At 41.0% G+C, this 25,704-nt stretch overlaps 1 protein-coding gene across 8 annotated transcripts in view; it reads right to left on the minus strand.

The window, feature by feature from the left end:
- The window catches only part of NTNG1 (netrin G1), a 304,356-nt gene that overhangs the window by 65,603 nt on the left and 213,049 nt on the right, over nt 1-25,704 (minus strand). For all 8 annotated transcript variants that reach the window (XM_090048807.1, XM_090048806.1, XM_090048809.1 and 5 more), the window contains exons 4-5: nt 14,625-14,797; nt 1,423-1,449 (exon numbers count right to left, since the gene is read on the minus strand). In XM_090048807.1, the coding sequence (XP_089904933.1) occupies nt 1,423-1,449; nt 14,625-14,797 (200 nt within the window). The remainder of the gene's footprint in view (nt 1-1,422; nt 1,450-14,624; nt 14,798-25,704) is intronic.

Genomic DNA, 25,704 nt, shown 5'->3' on the forward strand with positions numbered 1-25,704 from the left:
AACAAACTCCAAAGAGCTATTTTCCCATTTATCCATTTCTTAGTTATAATAGTAGCATTTCAGAGAACAATAGTTTCAATAGTCGCTCTTTACTGGCTTTCATTTAATATTCTTTTTTGAGTATAAAGTATATGTGTAAATGCAATTGTCAAGGTTTAGAAAGTAGCATATCACTGTGCATTTGCAGTTAGGCAAATGTCCAGGGAGATACTAAAGCAGAAAAATTAGACTATTAAAACTGAAGGCTTTCATTTGCAAGTTGTTATCACTGATGTTGTTTTGCTTTTAAGGCTGCAAAACACACGCTATAGCATTAAGCTGGTAACTAAATGGACATGAAATGCTATTCTCATTTACAAAGAGGCTAGTTTTGATGCTGTTTAGAGCTTAACAAATCAGTGCCTAAGTCTATTCATGAGCTTAAGTAAACTGAGCTGATTTATAAATTGAAAGACCTGACCATGCATTTATAAGAAGCAAGACAGTTGTTTTATTCAAATTGTCAAAAGTACTGCTTTTCAGCTGGATATCAGGTGTTGCAAATCTTTCACCACTGTTTAAACTGTGATAGTGCTATGTACCACTGAACCTGCAGTTAAAGTCAGTAAAGCAGAGACCATGGGGAACATTCTCTCACCCAAAAACAGCATGCTACATTTTCTACTTCTGTGCATTGTTTCTAATCAGCTGTCATTCCAGGACTGCGCATTTCTCAGCTGTAGGGTGTTTTGACTCAAAGACCATGCTATTATTTTTCTTCCTACTTCCTATATTGTTCTTTTTAAAAATAATACCCAAGTTCATAAAATGACAGTTTGAGTTTTATTTAATGTTTTGTCGGGGGTTCTAAAATAACCAATTCTTTTAAAAAAAGAATATAGTTCTGTTTTTCTGCTCCATAAAACCCAATTCTGAGGCCCACTGAAAAGATTCCAATGGCATCATAATATTCAATAGATCATATATATATATATATATATATATATATAAATATAAAAATTGATATATATATAAAAATTGATATGTTTTCTGTTCTTGTTTACTTATTTGAATATAAGCACATAATGGTACTGCACTTCTCAGTAACTAACAACATTCGGGGTTTTGAAAAACATACTTGGCAAATATTTTTCAGCTTAATGTCACCCTGATTCTCTAATTTGTAAGACCTTCATTTGCTGATCAGAACTGATCAGGATATCCATGTCTGCAGTCAGATGTGCTGTCATGAGCTGCATAACATCTTCTGTTTAATCACTTAATATGGAAATGTAGCACAGGAAAGTCAATAAAATAGTCCTCTTCACTGCAAAGTACATTTCAGTGAAACGTTTTCTATGGCAGAAATGGATCATAGGAAAACAGAACTGAGAAGTGCAACAACCAAACAAAACTATTCTGGATCCAGTTTTAATTACTTACTACCAATACTGGAAATACTGGGAATACCTGTAGAGAAAGAAAATAAAGAGGGCTGTTAGCTGTTTATTGAAAATAACTGAAAACCTGTAGTGTTATGAAAACCTGTAGTGTTATATCAAATATTCTGGAAAGTATGTTCTTATACTCTTCAGAATACAATATCAGCAAGAAGTTAGAACCAAGAACTTACCAATACAAGCTCAGATCTTTTCTTTCTAATTCAAGAGCTCTTCAGCTCTTTTTATAAGATTTCACAGAATTTTAGGGCATATTTATTTTTTAAAATAATGACATTGAATATTTTTGGCCAACTGAACAGCTTTTTTCCCTTTTCTCCTAATTTCATGGGGTTGTTCAGAACAGTTCTGTATTTCAACCACACATTCATTAAGGCTTCTAACAAAATTTTGGAATATCGGAGATCAGATCCCACATGTGCCAATGCAGGGGGAGCCCAGTGCTTATGTGCCAGTGCAGGGGGAGTCCAGGATCATGATTACAGAATCCTTGGCACTGTTGAGTTGAAAGTCATGACTGATGGCTGGCTCTGGGACTCCACTAGTGTTTGAACCAGCCCTGGTGCAGTCCCCGGAGCCAGCTGACAAGTGGCTGATTTAAGCCCCAAATCAACTGATTGTCAGCCACTGGGGCCAACACTCACCCCAGGGGTCTTTGTGGTCCAAAACCGTGCTGCACATTCTGTTTAAGGTGTGACGGAAACCACCCACAAAAATATTAAGCATATTTTGGGTAATATTTTTATGGCTGGTTTCCCTTTTGTGGCACCATTAATTCCCTATGTGTGTGTCTGGGTTACTATTTAAGATGGAGTTAACAGACTAATAGCATTTTAGGTATTATGCCAGAAGCCTAAACTTCATAATTTGAATAACAAATGCAGAGTATGCGTACGTTATACACATTGAAGAAAATATTTTAACATGGGGATAGGTGCAGTGCTAGCTGCTTCAGTACAGAACATGAGTTGATGCTTTATTAGATTTGTGTTTCTCTTTCAACTGTCAGTTATCTAGATTAAGCTGTCTAAAAGAACTTTAATTGAACAAAATAATATAACACAGTAGGTCACTCATATTGATCATACCCCTCATTGATTTGCCTGCTTTCACTTTAATTCTCAAGTAGAATTAGGGTGGGAAAATCAGTCGAGGATGTGTCTGCACTTAGAAAATATGGATATACAATACTCCCTGAAATGTAATCTTTCCCCCTTTTGTTTTGCTAAAGTGAAATATGTTAGTGGGACTATTCCTGGTTCCCTGGGTTAAAACCACAAAATTACAGACATGAAAACAAAACAAAAATGTGCTTTACTTTAAATTCAGCGTGCTCCTGTGCTGAGCCCCGCATATGCCCAGAAGAGGCAAGGTGTTACTTTGACCTAGCTCTGTAGCATCTGTATAGACTGGGCACTTTAGTGGGACTTCTTGGGTGCTTTTATCTAATTGCTGATTGGATCAGCTATTAGATAAAGTGTCAAAACACCTCACTGAAGTGCCTTATCTATATAGATGTTGCAGTGCCAGGTTGAACTAACACAGTATTTCTTCCTGTAAAGCAAGGGTTTTTTTTCATGTCTGCAAGCCGCCACACTGTTGGTGTGTATTTAAATAATGGATATGCACATAATCTCATTTAAAAAAGGTTACTTTTTATAAATTTCATTAACTTTTGAAGGCATGGTTTTATGCGGTGGAAATCAGTCTGTTTCATTAGACACTGGCTGTGCTTATTTCAAATTCTTTCTTGAAGACCTTCCTAAATCAGAGAAACTAATTCTGCTATTACTCAAGCTAAAGTCAGTGCAAGGATAGGCACTATTCAGTAAGCAAGAATTGGTGAATCAAGACCAATATTGTGAGAATTCTTTTGGTTATCATATATTAGTTAGTAACCTACTATGCAATATGGAACATACATATGTCTTCTTCCATGGCCCCATACTAAACTTTTTGCGCTGGCAGGATCAAGGCCTACTAGGGTCAGCCAGGGATTCTGCCAGTGTGCAAGCCTGATGTAAAGTGAAAAGCTGACATAGCTGAAAACATTCCACCCACTGCAATCTGGTTTAGGAATATAGCTAGAAGGAAGAATGTGTCCTTAGAGGCTGCTCTAAATTATGTCAGAGCTAGGGCAATGCCAAGCTAGCTACAGGATTGGGAATCATAAACAGTTCCTTTGTGACTCCCTGCATCAGTTATATGTCATGTTTTATTGAGGACAAGTGAGAATTGTTCCCACAAGGTCCCCATATATTATTTGGAAACTCTTAAGTGTTCAATCCTGCAAGGTGCACAGAAGGCACCCAAGACCATGAAGATTCCAATGCTAAGCAATATTTAGGATAAAATCTAATGTTACCCCTGCTGAGAATAAACTGATACTCAAAGGAAGGTCTAGCCATTTTTTTCAAAATTTCAGAATCATGCAATTAGTATGAACAACTAAAAAAGAATCCAAAGTTTTAGGAAAAAATTACAATCACATTTTTAGAGACAGTAAAACATGATTATTCTACTTCTGTCATATTTTCTGGTGAATGGATTAACTATGATAGAATTCTTCACCATTCTCTACCACTCTTTACCAAAGTTGAAAGGCATTCAACTTCTAATCCTATTTTTAGGTAAGTTCCAATAATACATATTTCCGTTTTTGTGTCAGTGCAATTGTGTTTTAAATTAACAGGCTTTATTTTTTGTGTAGACACACAAGGATAATACAGATAATAGGTACGATTCAGGTAACATATTCTCATACTCACATTGTGAAATGATACATTAATTCCTATTATATAAGAAGCTTTCATTCTCTTTTGGACAAGGTGTATCACAGGAAGAGGTTTTCTCACTAGTTTGTACTCCTTTTCCTTTACTGTACCTTAAATGTCTCAATGAAAAATAATGATGAACGTTTTTCAGGCAGGGATGAGTAACTAAAATAAGGCGACTGCTTGCCTGAAGGACTTTGTATTAATCTTGTTAGGTTGTATTCCAGTTCTATTTCAGAAGCTATTTCCATAAAGAGTTTTTCCATCAATGTGACACTTTGTAAGTTATATACAATTTATGAATTCCTTTTTGATTTTATAAACTGCCTGTATTTTTACGTCCTATGCCTCTCTTATTGTGTATTGTCACTGTTTCTAAGTGCTAAAGAATGAGCAAATGGGGCCTATACATCTAGAGCAGGAGAGGGCAAAATGTAGCCTGTGGAGGAAATTTGTGCAGCCTGTGCTGGGTCCCTCAGTCCCATCTGGCCCAGGAGCCATCCGGCTTGTGGCATGTCCTGCCGCCCCCAGGGAGCGCAGCAGGGCTGGGGAGGCTCTGTGGCTGGACTGCATTGCTAGGCAGCCCAGGCCACCACTGCCAGCCCAAGCCCCATAGTACTGGTGGGGACCTGTATGCACAGCCCCAATGCCATCCTGCCCTGTGCCCGCTCTGGACTTGCCCCAGCCAGAGTGGACCAGCTCTGGACCACCTGGAACCCAGGCACACAACCCTGACCCTGGCCCACCCTGTGCCTGCTCTGGACTGGCCTGTTCATGCTGAGCAGCGGCAGCTGCTGGGCAGAAGCTGCTGCTGGGTGTGGAGGAAAAGCGGCCACCTCCACCTTGCTACTGCCAGGCCCTTCTTGTTGCAGCTGCCTGGAGCCCGTGCCCTGCATCTCCACTCCCCCACCATCACTGCCACCTCCAGGCCACCCAGCAGAGCAGTGGTGACAGTGGAGAGGAACCGCAGGGCAGCCCAGGCATGGACTCTGCGCAGCCACAGCAAGAAGGGCCTGGTAGCAGACAGGGGGAAGCAGCCACTTTCCCCCCACTGCTTAGCAGCAGCTTCTGCCCAGCTGCTGCCACTTCTGCCACCGCTCAGTGTGGGTGGGTGGTCCAGAGCAGCTGTGGGGTAGGCTGGGGTCGGGGCTGTGTGCATGGGTACTGGCTGATCTATTCTGGCTGGGGCGAGTCTGCAGCTGGGTAAAGGCTGGGGCTGTGTGCTCAGCTGCTGCTGGGTGCTGGTGGTGGTGGCAGGGAGGAGCCACAAGGTGCATGGGCTCTAGACTGTTGGTGGGAAAGCAGGTGCTGATGCAGGGGTGGTACTGATGCGGGGGGGAGACCAGTCCGCGACAGCTCTCCAGAACTGCCTACGTGGCCTGCAGTCCCAAATGATTGCCCACCTCTGACCTACGGACAGTTGATAAAGGCTGTCAACTAGCGAATAGCAATGGGAAGGCTGAAGTCTGGGCATGGGAGATAAAAGTTTTCTTCAATTTCTCTGCAGAAAAGTAGATTTTGGAGAAATGGAATTTCCTCAGAGCAAAGGACTGGAAGAGGCCCCCTGAGCCAGTGGCTGTCAGTCAGTCTTTTCAGTTGTTGGCCAGAATGACCCTGCTCCTGTCAGAGGTGGGACTGGCCACCACTGCCATGCTTCTTTCCTGTGGTAGAGGGAGAACTCCTGAGGCCACTGCTTCTCCTAACAGCAGCACAAGAAGAGCTCCTGCAGCTGCCACTTCTTCTTGTGGTGGCATGGGCAGAGCTCCCACAGCTGAAGCCTCCTGCTGCTGAATGCCACTTAAGTCCCAAAGCCATAGGCCAAATCTGGCCCATTCGCCATAGGTTGCTGACTGCAGCTCTAGCCCATCAAGTCCCACCTCCTTTGTTTGCAAATAATCATTTACCCAAAGAATAACCAAAATCACCAGTACCCTACCACTGCAATGACAGGGAAGGATTTGATTCATAGATGTTCAGAAACAAAACAAAGGAGCCAAGTGTTAGTAGGACTTGAACTTGAAGGACAAATCAAGGAAGAGGAAGCTTTGCGCAAGAGAGAGGAACAGAAACAGAGGTTTGTGCCACACGCTTCAGGATCAACCAAATTCACAGAGGGACAGCCTCTGTGATTCAGAGAAGAAACCATGAGCTACACAATAGGGGTGTGCGAAAAGGGCTGCATTTGATTCAGATTCAGCTGGAATCAGGGACAGTGATTCCATTAGTTGATTCAGATCGCTGTCCTTGATTCGATTCTGACAAATCCATATCTGAAGATTCGATGCTGATTCGGAGAATCAGTGATTCAGCCACAGACTCAGTTTTAAAAGTCTTTTCTACATACATCGAGGTACTGGGCGTGGCTCATGAATGCTGCAATGCTGGGGCAGATGGAGCATCCCACCGGGGGGAGGGGCACCGCATGCTCTGGGGTGAACCCAAAAGTGGACTGTAAGTATTTATGGTCCACTTCTGGGTCCACTGGGGAGCACACAGGGGGATCCCCCTTCACCCTCCTGGCTCAGTGACTGGCCACAGGGGGACCCTGGGTGCCTCCCCAGACCCAGGAGGCACCAGTCACTGAGCAGGGGGAACATAGGAGGGGCTCCCCAGTGGACCTGGAAGTGGACCGAGAGTGCTTCTGGTCCACTTCCAGGTCTGCTGTCAAGCGTGTTGGGGAGCCCTCTGCGCTCCTGTGGGACACTCCATCCGTCCCAGCATTGCAGCAGTCATGAGTTCCTGCTACCTAGAGGTATGTGGAAAAAACATTTAAAGCTGTGTCTATATCCAAATCTTTCTGAATCTCTTTGGGGGGTTCTGATTCAACTCAGAGAGATTAAAGGGTCTCCTGATTTGAGTCAGATTCAGAGGTTCAGCCACCAAATTGAATCAGGGACCGAAGCTCTGCACAACCCTACTATACAGGAAGGTTTATGGACAGTCCTGAGGATGTCCTGGAGTGATGATAAGAATGTGGAGGCATAGAATTTCCTGCATGATTTTATCTTTTTTAAAAAATCTGGGTCTGTACATCTTTTGCGCTCTTTGTAAAAGTAAAAGTAAAAAGTAATTATGTGTAGAAACTTTTGCAACGCCTGTATGTCTGTTTGCTTTCACTATCATTCATCTCTGAAGAGGTAACTGTAAACCCCAAATTCCTATAAGATAGGACACTTAGGCTGTATGCAGATTCACGTATGTACACAGACACACAATATTGGAGAAAGGAAAACTCCAGGTTTTTTTCTGTTAAAGGTTTTGATGCATCTAACTTGGAATTCTTTATTTATCATTATTAATACATGAGCTGTTTATCTGTTAACAATTATTTTTAAGATACAAAAAACTCTTTATTTTTTCTTGAAATCAGATAATAAAGAAAATGGGTGTTAGAATTCTGTGGCAGACTGTCATTCATACTAAGTTTGTAGCATCAAATGATTATCAGTCAACAAATAATGTACTCTAAAGATGGGTCAATATTAATTGCTGATCATAACTATATATCAGAGCTTTTATCTTAAAGGATGCTTTACTTTAACTGGAACCTTCCACACTGAATGTTTTAAATCCTAAACGTGAACTAAATTCAGATCTATATTCTGTAGGAAGGAGTCAGTTTGACATAGTCAAATTCTACATCTGATGCTATGCTGCAGCATGACAGCGTGACCTGGCGTTGAATCTTTTTTCTCTTTGCAAATCCTCTCTTGAGGTATGATTGTAGCATCATAACCTCAGCATCATTTTAGAAGCTACAAATTTCACAGTGCTTGAAAATCCTGAGGTGCTGTAAGAGCCTGGCCTCTTTTAATCCTTGAAAGGGAATGATTGTTATGATCACAGGGATAAATTTTTCATGTGTTTCCAAACTTGAATTCAACCAGAGGTTTACATGCTGTGAAAGACAAGGTTCTTAGGAAACATGGCCTTATATTCCTATGAATGAGTCCTAGAACTCCTGTAGATACTGCATTTGCTTGCTTTTAGAAAGACTGACATTTCTTTTTAATGCCTGACAGAATAGTTAGATGTGATTTGTCAGATATTCTCCATCTCTGCTCCCCTCCCCTTTCCATTTGAAAAAAGAGAAAATATTTCATTGATGTTTTGATTGGGTAACACATTTTGAAATACGGAGAACACAAAAAGAAAAAAAGTTGGGACTCCATTATTTGTGCAAGTCACTTCCTTTCTTACTTTGTTGTTTAATTTCTGTAGCAAAGTTGTGTTCATTTCATTTTGCCCTGTGGATATAAGTTCGTTTGAAGCCAATCAGGGAGTAGAAGCAGTCTGTCTCCCACCAGTAGATGTCATTATAACCAACAAAAACAATTGTAAAGGGTTGTTGAAGAGGGCACAGTGCATGAGAATAATTTTGCAAATAACACTTTTTAACAATAGCAATTGTTACTTATAGTGCATTGGTTTTTCCAGTGTGAATCTGGAACCTTTTATCACCCCCTAAAGTTGACACACAGGAGGAAAGGAGACAGTTTACCAATTGCAGATAATCCTGAAATATCTTACTCCTTGAATGTCCCAGCTCAAGTGTGCCGTAAGTTTCATTCTTTTCCACCAAATTTTGGAGTGTCATAGCTTCTTTCCAATATCTTTTTTGTGACTTAGCACCTGCTTCAAGTCTTAGCTAGCCAAATTTAATAAGCCATATATAGTGAGGACAACAGGAAGCATTGCTGTTTCACTTGTTCACTTTACCCTCTTTACTAAGAATCCATCAGAGGGATCCTGGAACAACACTGAAGCAGAACTGTCCTGTCCTTTTTGTTAGCATCATGCCATAAAAGTTAGATCATCACTGCTGGAACTAAGCTCCATTCAGTAAGCTACTTCCAGTCATCTGAGTCACCACGGGCCTCAAGCAATTTTTCAAGTTACAGTCTCTACCATGAAACTGTCTCATTGAAGGTAACTGAGCTTTGACAAAGAACAGGAATAAGATCTCTTGTTAATTATAGTCACGCACAATCAAGATTTAAAATCCTGCCTAGAAAGCCTGCTATCATATAAACTCTTGGCCACCTTCACTCACATCAGTCCTTCAAGATGTCTTTGTATCATCACATTTTCATGGACACAAGTACAAACACAGATGAGTTTGGATGGGGAATCAGCATAATACTTCAAGTGCCATGTCTTCTGCCAGATCCCCTCTCTGTGACAGCTGTGCCACTGTCATGCTTCATAATCTTTTCCCTTGCAGCGGAAGATTAAGTCAGTATTAAATTCAGGCTATATTGTCAGTGGGAACCCCACTGCACAAGGAATTTTCTCAATAGCTTGGCTCCTGTTGCCAGTGAAAGAAACTTGTTTCAGTTCCTTGTTTTGTGTCAGATTATGGCTTGGGAGAAAGGCTGGAAGTTTTTGGAAGATGAGAAATTCTAAGTGCCTAGCATTTTTGACACAGATTATTGGCTCTGCATGCAACTGAGGGAGTAAGAATAAGTTTTGATGGAGAGGAGCCTGGTGTCATCTTTAATGCTGCTATTCAACAGAATAAAGTTGTAACCACTTAAGTGCAAGAAAACTTAAAAGCGGGAGAAAGACTAAAGGCTGCTGTACAGATGTGGCTGCTAAAGAGAAACTGTCCTGTAGCAGGTACTTGGAAAATCTACTAAAATCACTTGGATTGTCAAAACATGCTAAAAAAAAAAAGCCCATTGCATTTGCTAGCATCAGTAGACAAAGTTAATCACAAAAGAGTCAATATGATGTACCCAAAGCAGTAGCTAAATATAGAGTTAAATAGACTTATCAGTCATTCTAGTATGCAGAGTATGTCATGCTCTTTCACAAGGAGCAAACAAAGTTGGGGGTGGAAGAATATTATTCAGTCAGGAAAAATCTCTGTGATTGAGAACAGTGAATGTCTGGAACAATAGTACCTAACCCTGCAGCCCCGTAGGCCACATAAGTGACATGAGGTTGGTCAACGGGCCTAATCCTGCATAGCGTGAGGATGCGGGGTTGGGCCATGGATATGATCCAGCATGCTGACCTAACCCCGTGTGCCTGGATCTGGCTGTATGCCAAACCAAATACAGCTGCATGCTTGCCATCCCCAAGCACCATCATGATCCCATGCCCCAGATCCAGCAGCTCACTGGAGTAATCTCATGCAGAGGAGCACACTATCTGCCCTGTGGGACTTCCCAGTGGTCCAGAAATTTGGGAGTACGGGAACAGCAATTAATCCTGCCACTACTCCCCTGCTGCCAAATGACTGGACCACTGGGGAGTCCACAGCCTGTATAAGGCTTGGTAGGTCAGATCTGGCCCACTGACCAAGGGTTGAGCACCCCTGGCATAGATGATCATTTATTCCAAAACTTAGGCCATGCGTAGTATAGACTAATCTATTAAGTTTCAAGTCTGAAAATGTCTCCTAAATTGTGATTAGCTAGGAGTGGTCAGCAGAAGGATAATAGAGAAGACAGAAGTCCTGCTTTGTAAAAGATTTAGAGATATTGAGATTTGGCTTCCTTTTCAATCTGAGTGAAAAACAAGTACTTTGAAAAAGCTCTGTAGGAAAATTTCAAAAAACATTTTGATTTTTTTAAAATTAAGGACATGTTTTGATGTTCCATAGATTTTGTCTTTTGTATGATGGCATGTAATAATACATGATGAAAAAGGCCTAATGGAGGCATATTACAATGAAAACAAAACAAAACCAAAACCATTTCTGATGAATATATTGTAATGGGTCCATTTGACTCTTCTTTTTTAAAATAAGTTTCCAGTAAAAGTGATCCAAAAGTGATTTTGCATTGCATTTTTATTCTGATGGAACCATATATTTTCACAGAATATGGTTTAATTGGCATTTGCTGAATTGATGTAAAATGGCATATTTTAAGTGACATATAGGTACAGAGAGAGCCATTCTGATGCAGCTTATTTTCCAAGCTCAAGAACAGTGACCTTTGGTTAGAGCTGGGGAGCTGAATGAAACCTGTAGAAACTGACCAAAAACTGTGAATCTGAAATTTTTGCTGAACACAGCTTTAAAGTATTAATTCTATGAGCTAGACTGTCTTTTTTTTTTATAACGGGAAAAAGTGAATATTCTTACAAAGTGTTTTTCCTCCTCTTTTTGAAGGTTCATTTTTTTCTGCCTCGTAGGAATTTTATCATAATTTCATGCCCCCACACTTCACGGTTTGTTACTTAGTCTATTACTCTCACATTTAACTTGATAAGGTCCTGCTTCCTGTGATATTCATTTTTGAGTTCTGATTCCTCACAGCTGCTGCTTTGAAGTGTTAGATAACATTCTAAGCATTGCACACTGCTGCAGGATTTTAAACTTTTCATTCAGCTACAGTATATAACCCTGTTTTTTTCTAAATAACTTTTCAGTGAATGGTTATATTCTAATATTCTAAAACCAGCTTTTTGCTTTTAATCAGGACAAACTCCAGACCTTTTTTTAAAGCAGCTAATAAGTTCCATTGAAAAGGTTTGATGACTTAGTCTCATCATGCTCATTTCTTTTCCTCATAGGGATTTAGGTGTGTTATTCAAATTGGGAAGAATATGAGTTGTTATATATGTCATGCCTGCTGAATGGGAGAATAGGTGCCTGTCCTTCTTGCTTTCATGCCCCTCTTTTCAGTTTTGCATCCTTAGGGCCATATCCCACCCACAGTCAGCATGCATGGCTCTCAGGGGCATCAATCAGACAGCGGGAGTATGCATGTTCTAAAGGTGTATTGTATTGGTGAATAGACATTTTTCACTGGCACTTATATCAGTTTTGAGCTAAGAGTTAGCTTGAAGCATACAGACACAACAGGCCATGTTCTGCTTTCTTTAACACTTTTACTACATCACAGAAATCAACAAGGTTCTATGGTTACAAGTGACACAGAAAACTGGTAAAGGATCTGTGTTAACATCTTCAGACTCCTCCATTATCATCCATAAAATCCCACATTACATTGCCCTTAATTCACAAAGCCTGGGTTTGAACTTGTACTTTCTAATCTCTTTAACCTAAAATTTCTTTATCACTTTGTGTCTTTGTGGGTTGTGTCTGTTGGTCCAGAGGCAGTGGGGGTATTTCCTCTAGATCAAGGGGAGAACCAAGCAGGAGCAGTGAGACAATATTCCATACGCTTTCCACTTTTCTTCTCATTGTTTCTCCCTCCTCCCTTGACACTCCCTGTGCACTGGCACTGGGATCAAGGCAATGAAGCTTTTGTTTTCCATTCCTGCTGCCACTGGACAGCTGGGTCACAAAGAGGTAGCAGATTGGTTCTTATTTGCCAATGGGCAGGGTGACTTCTGTTGGCTAATGATGTCAGTGCACAGTTAGTTGGACTCTGTTCCAGCCCTCACCTTTAACCACCATCAGAGCTCTTGGACCTTTTACCATGTCAGATGCCCGGCTGATTACCAAGTTTTGCTTGGTGTTTGGGAGTGATCTCTCCCATGTAGCAAAATTGACAAACTGTGGCTTAGACTTTTTTAATTTCATCTGGCATCTCATGAATTTTGCTTCTAAGGGGCTAAATTACATGGCTGCAAGTTTGGTTCACTGATTCCACTGCAATTAGTGAGTTAAAGGGTCCTTTAATGCAGGAGGCTACCTGAGCATAGGCAACACTGAACATATGCTTCCATGTCTTACACATCATATAGCTCTCCCAAATTCATCTTAATAGCTGTGTAGGGGTGAGGGAACACACTGGTAGTTCCAGCCTTTCAGCCAAGGTCCCTGATGTATGATCTGGATGTGGGGGTGAAAAGCACACTGGCAAAGTTTGCCGATGACACTAAGCTTTGGGGAAGTGCAGCCACACATCAGGGTAGGCCAATGATCCAAGGGGACCTAGATAGGTTAGTCAGATGGGCAGACCAGAACCAGATGCTTTTTAGCACTGAGAATTGTAAAATGCTCCCTCTGGGGGGGGAAAAATCTGCAACAAACTTACAGATTCGGTGGTGTTATGCTAGCTAGCACCATGTCCGAAAGGGACCTTGGGGTTATAATTGACCATAAAATGAATATGAGCCACCAGTGTGATGCTACAGTTAGCGAGCAAACAATCCACTAGCATGCATCAACTGACACATCTCAAGCAAAACTAAGGAAGTTATTTTCCCACTCTACTCGGCATTGGTGAGGCTGCAGCTGGAGTACTGAGTCCAGTTCTGGATGCCACACTTCAAGAAGTATGTGGAGAAGCTTGAGAGAGTCCAGAGCAAAGCCACTCGTATGATTAGAGGCCTGAAGAGCAAGCCGTACAAGGAAAGACTGTCAGATAAGGGGCTGTCCTGCCAAGAAATGAGAAGACTTCCAGGGGATATGGTGGCAGCTTACAAATATATCAGGGGAGAGCATCAGGGACTAGGTGAACAATTATTTACCAAAGCGCCTCAGGGGAAAACCAGGAACAGTGGTCATAAACTCCCTAGAAGAAGGTTTAAGACTGGGTATAAGGAAAAACTTCTTTACAGTTCATGTGACCAGACTCTGGAATAGATTCCTGGGGTGGGGGGGTGCAGGCACCTACCCTGGAGATCTTCAAAAGGAGACTGGATGCACACCTTGCTGGGGTTATTTGACCCCAGCAGTCTTTCCCGCCCAAAGCAGGGTGGCTGGACATAATGACCTCATGTCCCTTCCAGCCCTAAACTTCTGCAAATCTGTGTAGGTGTAGGCCCAAGTACGTGTGATGGGAGCATTGCACTGCTCTCTGTACTCAGTTCAAAAGAGTCCACAGTCATTACTGATCAGCTGGAATCTGCAGTGAAACATCCCTCTTTGGTAATTTAGGGAATGGTTCCCAATGGGTTAAGGGTGTTTTACTGTGGCCTCCATATTTAATATGGCTATGGGTTATGAATCTTATTGTTTCTATGTCCATATCCAATTACTTGATGAATAGTCTTTATGAAAAATATCTTTTATATTTAGAAAAAACAGAATACAAGAACATTTGCAGTTTTGTTATATTTTATATGTTTGGGGAAGAATTTTTTCCAGTTTTCACTAAGGCTGTCTTAACCTTGGACATGTCTATAATGGATATTTCATTCATATGAATATTACTGGAGGACATGAAGGACATGCAACAAAGACTTGCAGTGTGTTAAGGAGAGAGAAATATAGCACTTTATTTAATTATAGGTGGCCAAATTTTGACCTACGATGCAAACACACAGTCTCATGGGGAGTTTCTTATATGCACACGAGAGCAGAGTTTAACATACACTTGCAATTAACCACCATAATTACCTCTCCATGAAATTATAGACCTGACATTTGCTTCACAAACTGGGTAATATATAGGTGACAAAATTTAGCTAGTACTATTTTCCCCATGCACACTGAGAAACAGAATTATAGCTATAATGAAATATGGAGCCTAAAACTACTCACAGATATTGGCTGTGCCTTTAGGTATAGGCAGATATGAGCCAGGGCTCCAAGGTTGGCCCTGATAATTCTTCTTGCATTTCCCACAGTCCGGGCCTGTAGTGTTATGCTCACATTCACAAAACAATTTTTTGTTTTCTTCTTTACAGCTAGTGGCATGAAGGTTACACTTGCACCTATCAAAGAGAAGGCAAGGTGTTATTTCAAGTTGACATTTGATTTCAGACTACTAAGGTCCTAGTAAAATACTCTTTACGGCAACCAATATATTTTTTCCTAAGTTTGTGGTGACAGTCTTATCGTTTTAACACGTCATGAAAGAAATCAATCTAGCTCAAATTGGTTACATGCATAAACACCTTTATTGTGTTATCTTGCTGCTCAGCAGCCATCTAAAAATAGTAACTTCACCTGGACACCAGTGGGCTGATTCTTTTCATACATATACCATTTTTTCACTGGTAAAGCATCACTGAAATCAACTGCTTTGTTTCTAATTTCTATTGCATGAGACTTAATAATCCTACAGAGAGCTGACCGTACTTATAATGAAGTTAGACATATATTTCACTTTTTGCAAGACCTCACCCAAAGTCATATCAGAATCAGGTCTCTGCTTTTTTAAAGACAGGTTCATTATTAAAAAGGTAGTCCACGGTACCATCTTTTACTAATGGGGAAGAGTTATAAAGATGTAAACTGAAGAAATATTTTAACTTATAGATATCCAATAAAACTGGATGCTCAGATCCAATGAGGTCAGATCCCCGGGAGGTGGGATTTTTTTTCCCAGATATCTAGTGTGAAATCTGTGCTGAGGTTTTCAAACACAATTTCAGTGGGTGATACACTAGCCTTAGGAGGTCTCCAGAAAATAAGCCCAATTACTCTGAAAAAAAATGCTTACACAAAACAGCACTGCATACATTTGGAAAACTTTTGCTAAGGTCCTGTTTTTTTCCCCATGTGGATAATAGATAAGGTGATAAATAGTTGGTACCAAGTGGTATACAATCTCCACAAAAATATATAATGAACTAAAAATATGAATGGAAAATGCAAAAACTAACTTTTTGAAGAAGTGAGTTAGTATGTTTCATTATGCAAAGCACTGGTTTGCTTAGAAATGACAATTATTTTGAGAGAATTCTAACATATGAAACTGAAAAACAATTCCACCAATGTTTCTTTTTCAAAATTGGAAATAAATTAATCAGAATTCTTAACAAAATCATTAATAAATCACAATATAATACATTGAAAGTACAGCTTTTCTTAAAGGAATCTAGGACATTTCAGCATGGCAATCTGGTTTCATAGATGTTGAAGCACTGTTATTTTTTTCTACTAGATGTCAGAAATGGGTGAAAATCTCCCTCTGATTGGTGCTGGAAAAGAAGCTCGTTATTATGACTCTGGTTGTTTCTTTTCCTAATGATTATATATCCTGTGATCTAAAAGGTTTTCATTGGGCCATTTGTCACTTGTTCCATACAATGACCAATAATTAGAGGAAAGCCACACATGGAATGGCCAAAATATTTAGAAGTGCATATTAACAGCACTGCCAACCTCACTTCCATTTAAAGGGAATATAACCTGAAGCAAGTGGCTAGGCACACAAATCTCCCCAGGGTAAAATGAAGTTGCAATTGCCTAAGAGGCTGCTGGAGAAAATTCATACTGTATTTGCAATCTAGTACATGCAGTATGCATTCTATCCATGGTTAGAAATGAGACGGTGTGAATTGCTGTTATTTAAACAATGCTCACTCTAGCTGGAAATATAATCAACACCTTTTTTAAATTAAAATTTGTAAAATCTTCTTTTAACATGTAGGGGAAAAACAAAAGAAGAAAGAAGAGGAGGAGGAGGAGGAAGAAGGAGTTCTGCTGAGCAGTGTTTAATTATGAGGTCTGCCCTGCATCTATATATTGCCTGCAGTGAATCACTTGTAGTGCTAATTTGACTTGAGGGTCTTTCTTCATACCCTATTAGCACTTTTCTTGGAGGATGCACTTTGCAGATGTACCACATCCAAAATACCCATGTTTAAAAAATCTTTAAAAAGATGTTGAGAAGTCAAGCACTCAAAAGTTAGGAAATACCAGTGTTAATGCTGTCTGTGACAGTCTGGGGTCCACATATAACAATATTAACTGAAAGAATAAGTTTGAAAAGGGCCTGAAGGAAATGAAGAGTGGAAAACGCCCCAAAAGGAGGGACAGGTGACAAAGCGAGAGGACAAACTGGAGAAGGTTTTAAAAATCACTTGACACTTTTAGAAAAGAGAGGAAGAGTCAATGCTGCTTCTGTAAAAGGGTTTTTTAATTAAGAGCGGAATCAGTAAAAGTCAGAGTCAGCAAATTGGCTTTATTGGGAAAAAAATAAAGCCTCCATGATTCTGAAAAGAAGCTTCAACACTCTACCCAGACCAGACGAACTCTTTGCAATGAGGTGGATACAGAGGCAGGCAAAAGGTATACAGGTATGTTTATTAATTTCTAGGTTGTATATGGAGTGGGCTGCTAAGGGAAGATTAATTGTATTTTAGAACCCTGAGCAGTCCTTCTGTGCATATTTGTGTGTCAAAAGAGTCAAAGTGTAAGCTCCAAATTGGCTACATGCCTCAAGTTCTTGTATTTCCACAGGACCCTGACCTCATTCAGTTAATTCACAGTTATTTGCACTGCGGGGGGGAGGGGGACATTGTTTAACAGACATCACTTTGGATTCAAAACATTACTACTCATGTCTGATGGGTGATACTACGGTGTTCATGTCATGGCATCATCTGAATGCTTCACAAACATTAATGAATTTATCTTCCCAATACCCTGATGAGAAAAGGTGGCCTTTTTATCTTCATATTATTAACACAAGTTAGAACAGATTTTGAGCAGTCACATAGTAATACTTACTATGATCTCCCAAGCTTGGTCTCTACTGCTGGCAATGGATGGAGGGAGGCATGGGCAATGGAGCCTAAGAAAGGGTGATGCCCCTGTTGCTGAATCCCACTAGTGCCTGGGGCTGGAGCTTGATGAGACACCAGTGCAGTCCCAGGGCAGTCCCAACAATCAAACCAGCTCTGGTCCCAGAGCACCAGTAGGGACAGGCAGCAGGGGCAGCACTAAAGCAGCTCTGGTGTAGTCTTTGGGCTGAGACTGACAGTCAGCTGATTTTCAGTCTCAGCTCCAGGACCACACCAGACCCAAATGGAGACTCTAGTGCAATCCCAGGGTTGGGAGCAAAAATCAACTGATTTTTGGTCTCAGCCCTGGAGTGGTATCAGAGCCAGTTGGAGACTCCCATGTGGTCCTTGTGCTGCAGTTGTTCATAGTATCTCTGTGGGACAGTCCAACGTTACCTCAACATGTGTTATTGAATATGATCTGGAGATACTCCTAGCTGGAAAAGGCTTAATTTTGCTACAGTATGGTATGATATGAGCACACTTAACACGGTGTTACCCTGTTTGTATACATGGACACTGGAGTTGTAAGTACAAATAACACATGCTAAGTGTCTTGTGCAACATGGCCCTAAGGCACAGAGATTTTGCAATACTGGAAAAAGTGCCCACTAATTGTAGACACACAATTGTCTGGAGTCAGCACAGCTGAGTGGCTGGGTAGCTCCTGACTACCTGAGTGGGCCTGAAGCCAGTGGGCTAATCACTTCCAGCCGGATCTAGTTATCTGCATAGGTATAGCTATAAGTAGCTATAAAATATTTATAAGTAGGGAATTATATTTATAATTCCCTGCTTATAAGTAGGGAGCTACCAAAATTCTGTTGGAAGTGTACTGCACAGCGCCTCCTTTAATCTTGTTCTTTTTGCCATGCACCCCTGCACTGCTGATTGGCACAGGGGCCCTGTCAGCCCTGCTATGATCAGCTGGGAGGCAAAAATGACAGTGTTAAATTTGCTGTGGTTTTTGCCTCCCAGCTGATCAGCAGCAAATGGTGAACAGCGGGGCTGACAGGGCCTCTCCAGCAATTAGTGGTGTGGGGAAGGGACAAGGCAAAAAGTGCAAGATTAAAGGGGTCAGTGTGCAGTGCACTTTTGCCGTGATTTAAGTAGGTCCCGACTGTAAGCACTAGCTCTTTCAGTGCTCAGCAGGTTACTTAACAGGACAGACACTTCTCTACCTTAAATACCTTTGGCTCCTAGGACTTGGCTTGTGGCAAAAATTCTTTGAAAGAATTTTTCCAACTATTTTAGTTGGTCTACTAAAAGATATCAGGTTTACCCAAAGAAACGTGTAGGTGTTTGCATACTTAACAGTGCTAATATTGTGCAGCAACCCCTTAAAAGGATCTTATGGCATTCCCAGTTGAGAATCACTGATTTGGTGACTCTGACTGCCCACGTCATGGTGGTCTCCTGACATCAATGTGGGACACCAAGGACATGATTCTTTAGAAACCTTCACTTTTTATTGCATGTTTTGTATTTAAAACCTGAGTCAAATTCTTTTTTTTTTTTTTAAGGAAATGTTTTTGTGTCCCAGGCCAAATTAGCCAGATTAGTTCCAAATCCTTTGAATCGTTCAAGAACCATATGTGGCCCTGCTACCAGCAAGTATCCACCACACCAGTCTCTTCAGCCTGGGACTTCCAAAGCTTTGGCTGGCATCCTACATGCAGGCCCAAACCTGGGGCTTGGGGTACAGATGGCTCCAGGTTTTGCTTGCCCTCAGCCATATGGCCACAGGAGGAAGCTGGGAAGGAATCTCCCATTTCCATAAAGTTGGTGTGTAGCCAAGATCCTCCCAATGGAAGCTGGACAGTGGGAAGCTAACTATGAGGCTCTCGTAGGGAGTCCTGTCTGCAAACACACAAGGGTACACCCTCCACTACATAGTGCCATTTTAATTGTATTACCTTGGTCATGGTATTTCCCCTGCCAGACTCCAATTTTTATTTTTTTATTTTTAAAGAAATGTTTCGTGTTCCAAGCCAAATCAGCCAAAACAGCCCAAATCCATGGCTCTAATTCACTTGAATTACAGTTCTGTGTGTGGCACTTCAGTAAATCTGGCCCCAGTTGTCTTGTACTGGCATCCAGCAAACGATGGACACATGATTACTGGTGAGTTGTGAATATTTTGGTTCAAGTTATTTGCCTAGATACAAAGGTGCTGAGAGTATGCACAGTTATCCAGAACACCATTTATAACATTTCTAATTAAAAAGCCTTTCTCTCTCCTCCTGTGATCCCCTTTCTTATTTATGATATGCTTTCCAGTTCCTATTTCTCACATCTCATGCTCCTCTACTCCTGTTCCTATTAACTCCCACACTCATACCTGCTCCTGCCCTCTGCTCTGGTCCAGTCCTACCTTCTGCTTCCTTGCTTCTCTGATTTTACCCAGTCTCTGATGTCCTTTTTCACACTGACATAAAGATGATCTACAGTGAGCACGTCTACAAGAGATAATAACTGTGTAGTCCTTAATATTGCACGGCAGTGCATCACAGAATAAACAGTGCTAATGCTGCACAGTATTATTAGGCTACTGCACAGTAGTGTCACTAAAAAGGTGTTCACCGGTACTATTGTGCAGTAACTCTGGTTACCCCACATTTATTTAGTGCTTGCTTATACAAGTACTGAATAAATGTGCAGTAACCACTGCGCAGTAGTGTCTCATGTAGACACATCCACTGTAAACATGAAGAATTTTTTTAAACGTGGACAAAACACATTCTTTCTTGGATCTCATTCTTAGGAATAATGAACCTTTTTGTTTGAAACACAGTGAAACATTCAGCCTGAGGGTCAGAATTAAAAAATTCTGCCTAAACTTTTTAAGTTGATAAAATCTAAGCAACTTAAAACAGGATCTTATAATCTAAAGTATCAGGCAATGATCATAATAGGTGGTGTGACCTGCCCTACCTGTCATAAATACATGTGCCCAATCCTGATTTTCCTGGTGGAAATCACCATTCAAGCTAATGGACATATGCAGATTGCCAGCTGAGACTCGTATATGAATTTGAAACCCCCGAGCATCCAGAATGTAGCACTATATATGTAATTGGAAAAAAGATTCCTAAATAAGCACAAAATGATTAAAAGACCAAGAAGAGAGATGGCAACATCCTAATTGGATTCTAGAGGCAGGAACAAATCTGAGCATGACTGAAAATCAAAACTGTTCCAAGAACTGCGTGGTTGTTTATTTGAAATACACGTGCGGGGGATGATGACTATATGGTAGAGGAGGAGGAGAGTAGAAATAGACATGAGGTCCTATAGTTACCTAACAGTGTTAATTAAATATAAAGTCTCACTAACGCTGAGGAATCCTAACCACCATATTAATTTAGACATGATTATGTGCTATTTGTCCAGAGAAGAATATAAAGGACAGGTGGTCAATGTGGCTTCATAAGGGACTATTTAAAGCTCCTTAGTTAAAACATAACTACTAGTGTTCTCAGAGATGCTTAATACCTGGTAAGGAAAAGGGATGGCTAGAAAAAACTACGAAGAGGAAGAAATAAAGGGGAAGCTGAAGTTAAACATCCCTGCTCACCAAGAGCAGGGCTGTTAAACATATGGCCCACAGGCTGTCTCCAACCTGTGGAGTCACTCAGTCTGACCCAGTGATTACCAATACAGCTGGGGGGAGTGGCCTGTCACAGAATCCAGGACCTTTGAGCCCCAGTGGATGTAGCGATTGGCAGCAGGAGGGCAAACGAGAGCTGATACAACCCCAGTTGCCCTCTGGCCACTTTGCCCATCCACTCTGCCATGGCCTCACCTCACTGGCCATTAGCCCCCATGCAGTGGGGCTGGAGCCAACTGCTCTGGGTAGGTACTGCAAGATCATTTTAAGGGTGCTGTGCAACATTAGCATTGTTAGGTGTGAATCTTCTGCATGTGATTCACAAGCTAAAACCAGAGATTTCAAATTGGAATCCAGATTGTCCAAAATATGTTAACCAGTTATGGTCTTTTTGAGTTCTTCACAACAGAAGTGCTACTAGTATTTTCCTGTAGTCAAAAAATGAGGGGAAGCTGAGAGTTCACCTTTTCTGAGGGCTGCCCTGAGTCAAATGAGGGGTACTTTGAAAATGAATGAGAACCACTGCAGTAGACAGAGCATTTTTATATTTAAAAGACTTCGTTGTACACTTTGATGTGTCTAGAACAGTACTTGAAAACTGTATTGGAATCAAAAGGTAAAGGCAAAGGATTAGGTATTGTGCATCCAAATCACCTTTCATGGATGACTACTGTAGGGATACTGCAAGGATCATACAACTCTTAGATCTGATCCCATGGAACACTATCATTAATGATATAGAAGTGAGAATAAACTGCATTTTGATGAAATATGAATAGCATACTGAATTAAGAGAAACTTTGAATATGATTGAAATCACACACAGTGGTCCAAAAGAAGCACAAACACATGAAGGAAATAATATGTGTTCCAGATAATCTGAAACATATAGAGCCTGATTTTCTTCTTACTTGTGCTTGTTTTATGCTTTCACTCCAGTGATGTCAGGGAAGTACTCCTGACTTATACCAGTATAAGGAGGGTGAAATATTTCGGTAGTGGAGGGCATGTCTACACATCGCCATATGGGAACGTTGCTTTGGTTACTTCCAAAAGGAAGTACTAAAGCATGGCACAGTACAGGTGGTTACTGCACTGTGCGCCTAGTGCACGGTTAAATTTTGCCACAACATTGCCGTAGCAGCGTCCTATACCTGGGGAGTGCACCACTATGGCAACAGAGCTCGTGATCATGTGTAGATGCATGTGATCACTGTGTTGCTGTAGCGCACTGTACAGCGACGTAGCGCATTGCTGTTGCTGTAGGGCAATATGTAGATGCGCCCAGAGAGTAGTAGTAATATTGAGAGCGACCAAGAGGGTAATACTGGACAGAAAATTAGACACGAAATCACAGTGCTCTGTGCTGTAAAAAGGCCAATGAAATTTTGTGCTGTACAAGGTGAAACATCACATTCTGAAGCAGAGGAATAATATTCATTTTCTATATTTCTCTAGGGATACTACACTTGGATAGTCTAGTTTGTTCTGGGCACCTCATTACCATGTATGCATGGACAAACTGGAGAGAATTCAGAGAAGGGCAAGACCTGCCTAGAGTGCTGAACGGAAAGACATATGAGGGAAGAATGAAAGAAATAAACAATAAGAACCTTGCTTTAGAGGTGACAAAGTATGATTATAAGGGTGCAAACATTGAGGGGAAGGAAATATTTAGGGTTGCGCAGAGGGAAGTGAAAATATAAAAGGTAACATTCGGTGGCTTAGGAAAAAGCGTTCTGACAGCAAGATATAGTCAGTTGTTGAAAACGTTTCAAAAGTAGATGAGAAAAGATACTAGAAAACAAAAGAAGATGGACTTGATGGCCAAATAAAACTCACAGAGACCTATTCTTTTCCATCAAACCAGCATATTCTGGTTTACCATGCCAGCCAGCTCCACAGGCCTGCACTTAAACATCGTTTGAGCAAGACAGAGATGTGAGATAGAGGGTGCACGGTAGTCTGCATTTTTACGTGAGGCCAAGAAAGTTATGAAGAGAGCATATGCCTCCTTTCACTTCTTTAAAACTATCATATACATATATATATAATTAAAAAAACCTTTTATTCATCTATTCAACCAGCCAAAGTAACTAAGCTGGAGACCTCACAAAGCCAAGTCCTTTGAAATCAGACCAACAAGCTAAAGGCACTGAGCTGGTATTATCAAAAAAACCTTGTCTCAATGCTTCTGACCTAACAGCCTCAAAGAGGCCTATGCCTTAAAATCAATTTAGCACGCTAGAGGCATTGATGTCCTCCAGTTAGCCAAGAGTGACCTTTTCCATACCATCAGGTCGTTATGCTAGAGGTGCTGTGCTACTGAGCTCATAAAGCCCAAGGAAGGTAACACTAGTCCTTCTGGACAACTGAATCCCATTCCTTGCTTTTGCAGAGAGTCATTTATCCAAAGAATCCTAAACATTTTCTCCTCCAGCCCTTCATGGACAAAACAGCTCCCTACAATTTGCCATGTTAAAAACTGCCTTGCCTTTGCAGCTTGAGAGATTTTGTGCTCCAGAGAGCCTAAGAAGAGGGCCATGTCTCAAGCTTCAGAGGAAAAATCCTCAGACCTGTCACCAATCCGACTGGGGGAAAAATGCCTTCATGATCCCAAATTTAGTGATTGGTTTGACTCTGGGAAGAAGAGCTTCCAATTAGGATCCTGAAAGGTTGCTAAATACTGGCAGAAAGACTAAGATACCTGAAGCAAAACTCCCACCTCTAGTTGCCTAGTGCTTCAGAGGAAAACTGGTGGAAAAGAACAAATAAGACAAAACTATAAAAAACACCAAAGCATACATTGTGTGTGTAGAGGGAGGGGGGATGAGGGAAGAGGATTTCCATCCTGCAAGTATTGAAAGCCCAGAAACATGGGACAACCCAGTGCATCCCCTACAGAGGTAGTTACCTTTCAAACCTAAACACCTGATCTGAAAGTTCTCCCTCCCTCCCACCCCCCAAAAAATCAGTGATTGCTCCAAGCATGAAATACTCAGAAAGATTATATTTTACCCTCACAAGCACACAGGGAAAGGACATTAATATCAGCCTTTGATGTGGTCAGTATACATGCATTTTAAGGATTGTCTGGCCTGGTTTGAATGCAAAGAGCTTAGTGTTAATGTTAAAGATAATTAAATATACTATTAGGTTTTGATAACTGGAGTTTCACATCCAGAAGACTGCAGAATTAGGCCTGTTACTGCCACACTCGTAATCATATGCTAGGCTGATCCCAAGAAATGCAGTCCTGAGTAAAAGGCCTTCTCAGGCAAAAAGAGTAGGTGAAAATGTTTCTTTCCTAGCCACCATTGACAGAATTGAATATCTAATAGAAACTGCAAACAGTTTTCGCAGCCTGTTTATAATGCAAGCTCCAGATCACATATACAGAGGTTTTTCAGCCCAAAGAAATCTAATGTGCTGCATAAAAACCCTGCACCCCAGAAATACAACCACCTCTAGGTTAAACAGTGATAAGGACCATATAACACGTTGTTCCCACATGTTTTGGGGGGCAAAGATACTTTACAATAAGCAGAGGAGCTTTTGGAATATAGCTAAGCAACTGTAAGTATGTAGGTACCAGTCATTGCTACACAGCTCACTGTATGCTGTTTTAGAGTACAGCAGGTGTTAAAGGCAAAATGTAGCCACCGACTACTGCATATGTTTAAAATGAGTGGCTATGAACATGATCTAATTTTTTGCCCTGTCTTTATAGATAATCTGGTTTCACAACCCAAAAATAGACCGCTGATCTTTCCATTAACAATTAGAAGAAAAAGGGTGAGGTAATGGCTGTGTGCCTAAAGGGGGTGGTTTCATCTGCTGGTTCAATCTGATGACAAAGCACCATTTTCTAGGCTCTTTCTTTGATGGTCATTGCAACAGCTGTCTTGTTAAAGCTGATCTTATGTAAGTGAATACCAACTCCCCCTAACATTTGTCTACATTTAGAAACTTGCATCCTGATGTTTCTACGGCTCAGCTGACTTTCATTGTTGCAGGTCAACCTGTAAGAATGTTTACTGCCTAAATGTCCTGTTTGTAGCATAAACAAGAATACATTTTCCTCCAATGTGCAGATTTAATTTTGAATAGCCAGAGATTGATATTGCTGTCCGACATTATAAACTCCACTCTAATTGCGTAGGAGGACAAATTTGTTTTTCTGACCACTCATCTTTGACAGACTCATTAATTTGTCATAAAGCAATTTAAAATAAATGATATTTTTGGCAGTTATATAAGGTGTAGGAAGCATTCTGGTGTGTTCGAGGAAGAGCTTAGCTTTAGTGGGAGAAAGAAAGCTGGGCATGCTGAGTTTCTCACAGATTCTATTTACATACAGACAACTGACATTAAAATGCTGTAAATATCACTAAGGTAATTGCTAATTGCATGCTGATTCACTTGCATGTAAGTGCCAACCAGCAGACTGGAGGTCACATGAGGAGATCATTCATGTTGACAATAAGAGAGAGAGAGA

The sequence above is a fragment of the Crocodylus siamensis genome, chromosome 5, assembly GCF_052110815.1.
Source record: "Crocodylus siamensis isolate JL-2025a chromosome 5, ASM5211081v1, whole genome shotgun sequence".
Lineage (NCBI taxonomy): Eukaryota > Metazoa > Chordata > Crocodylia > Crocodylidae > Crocodylus > Crocodylus siamensis.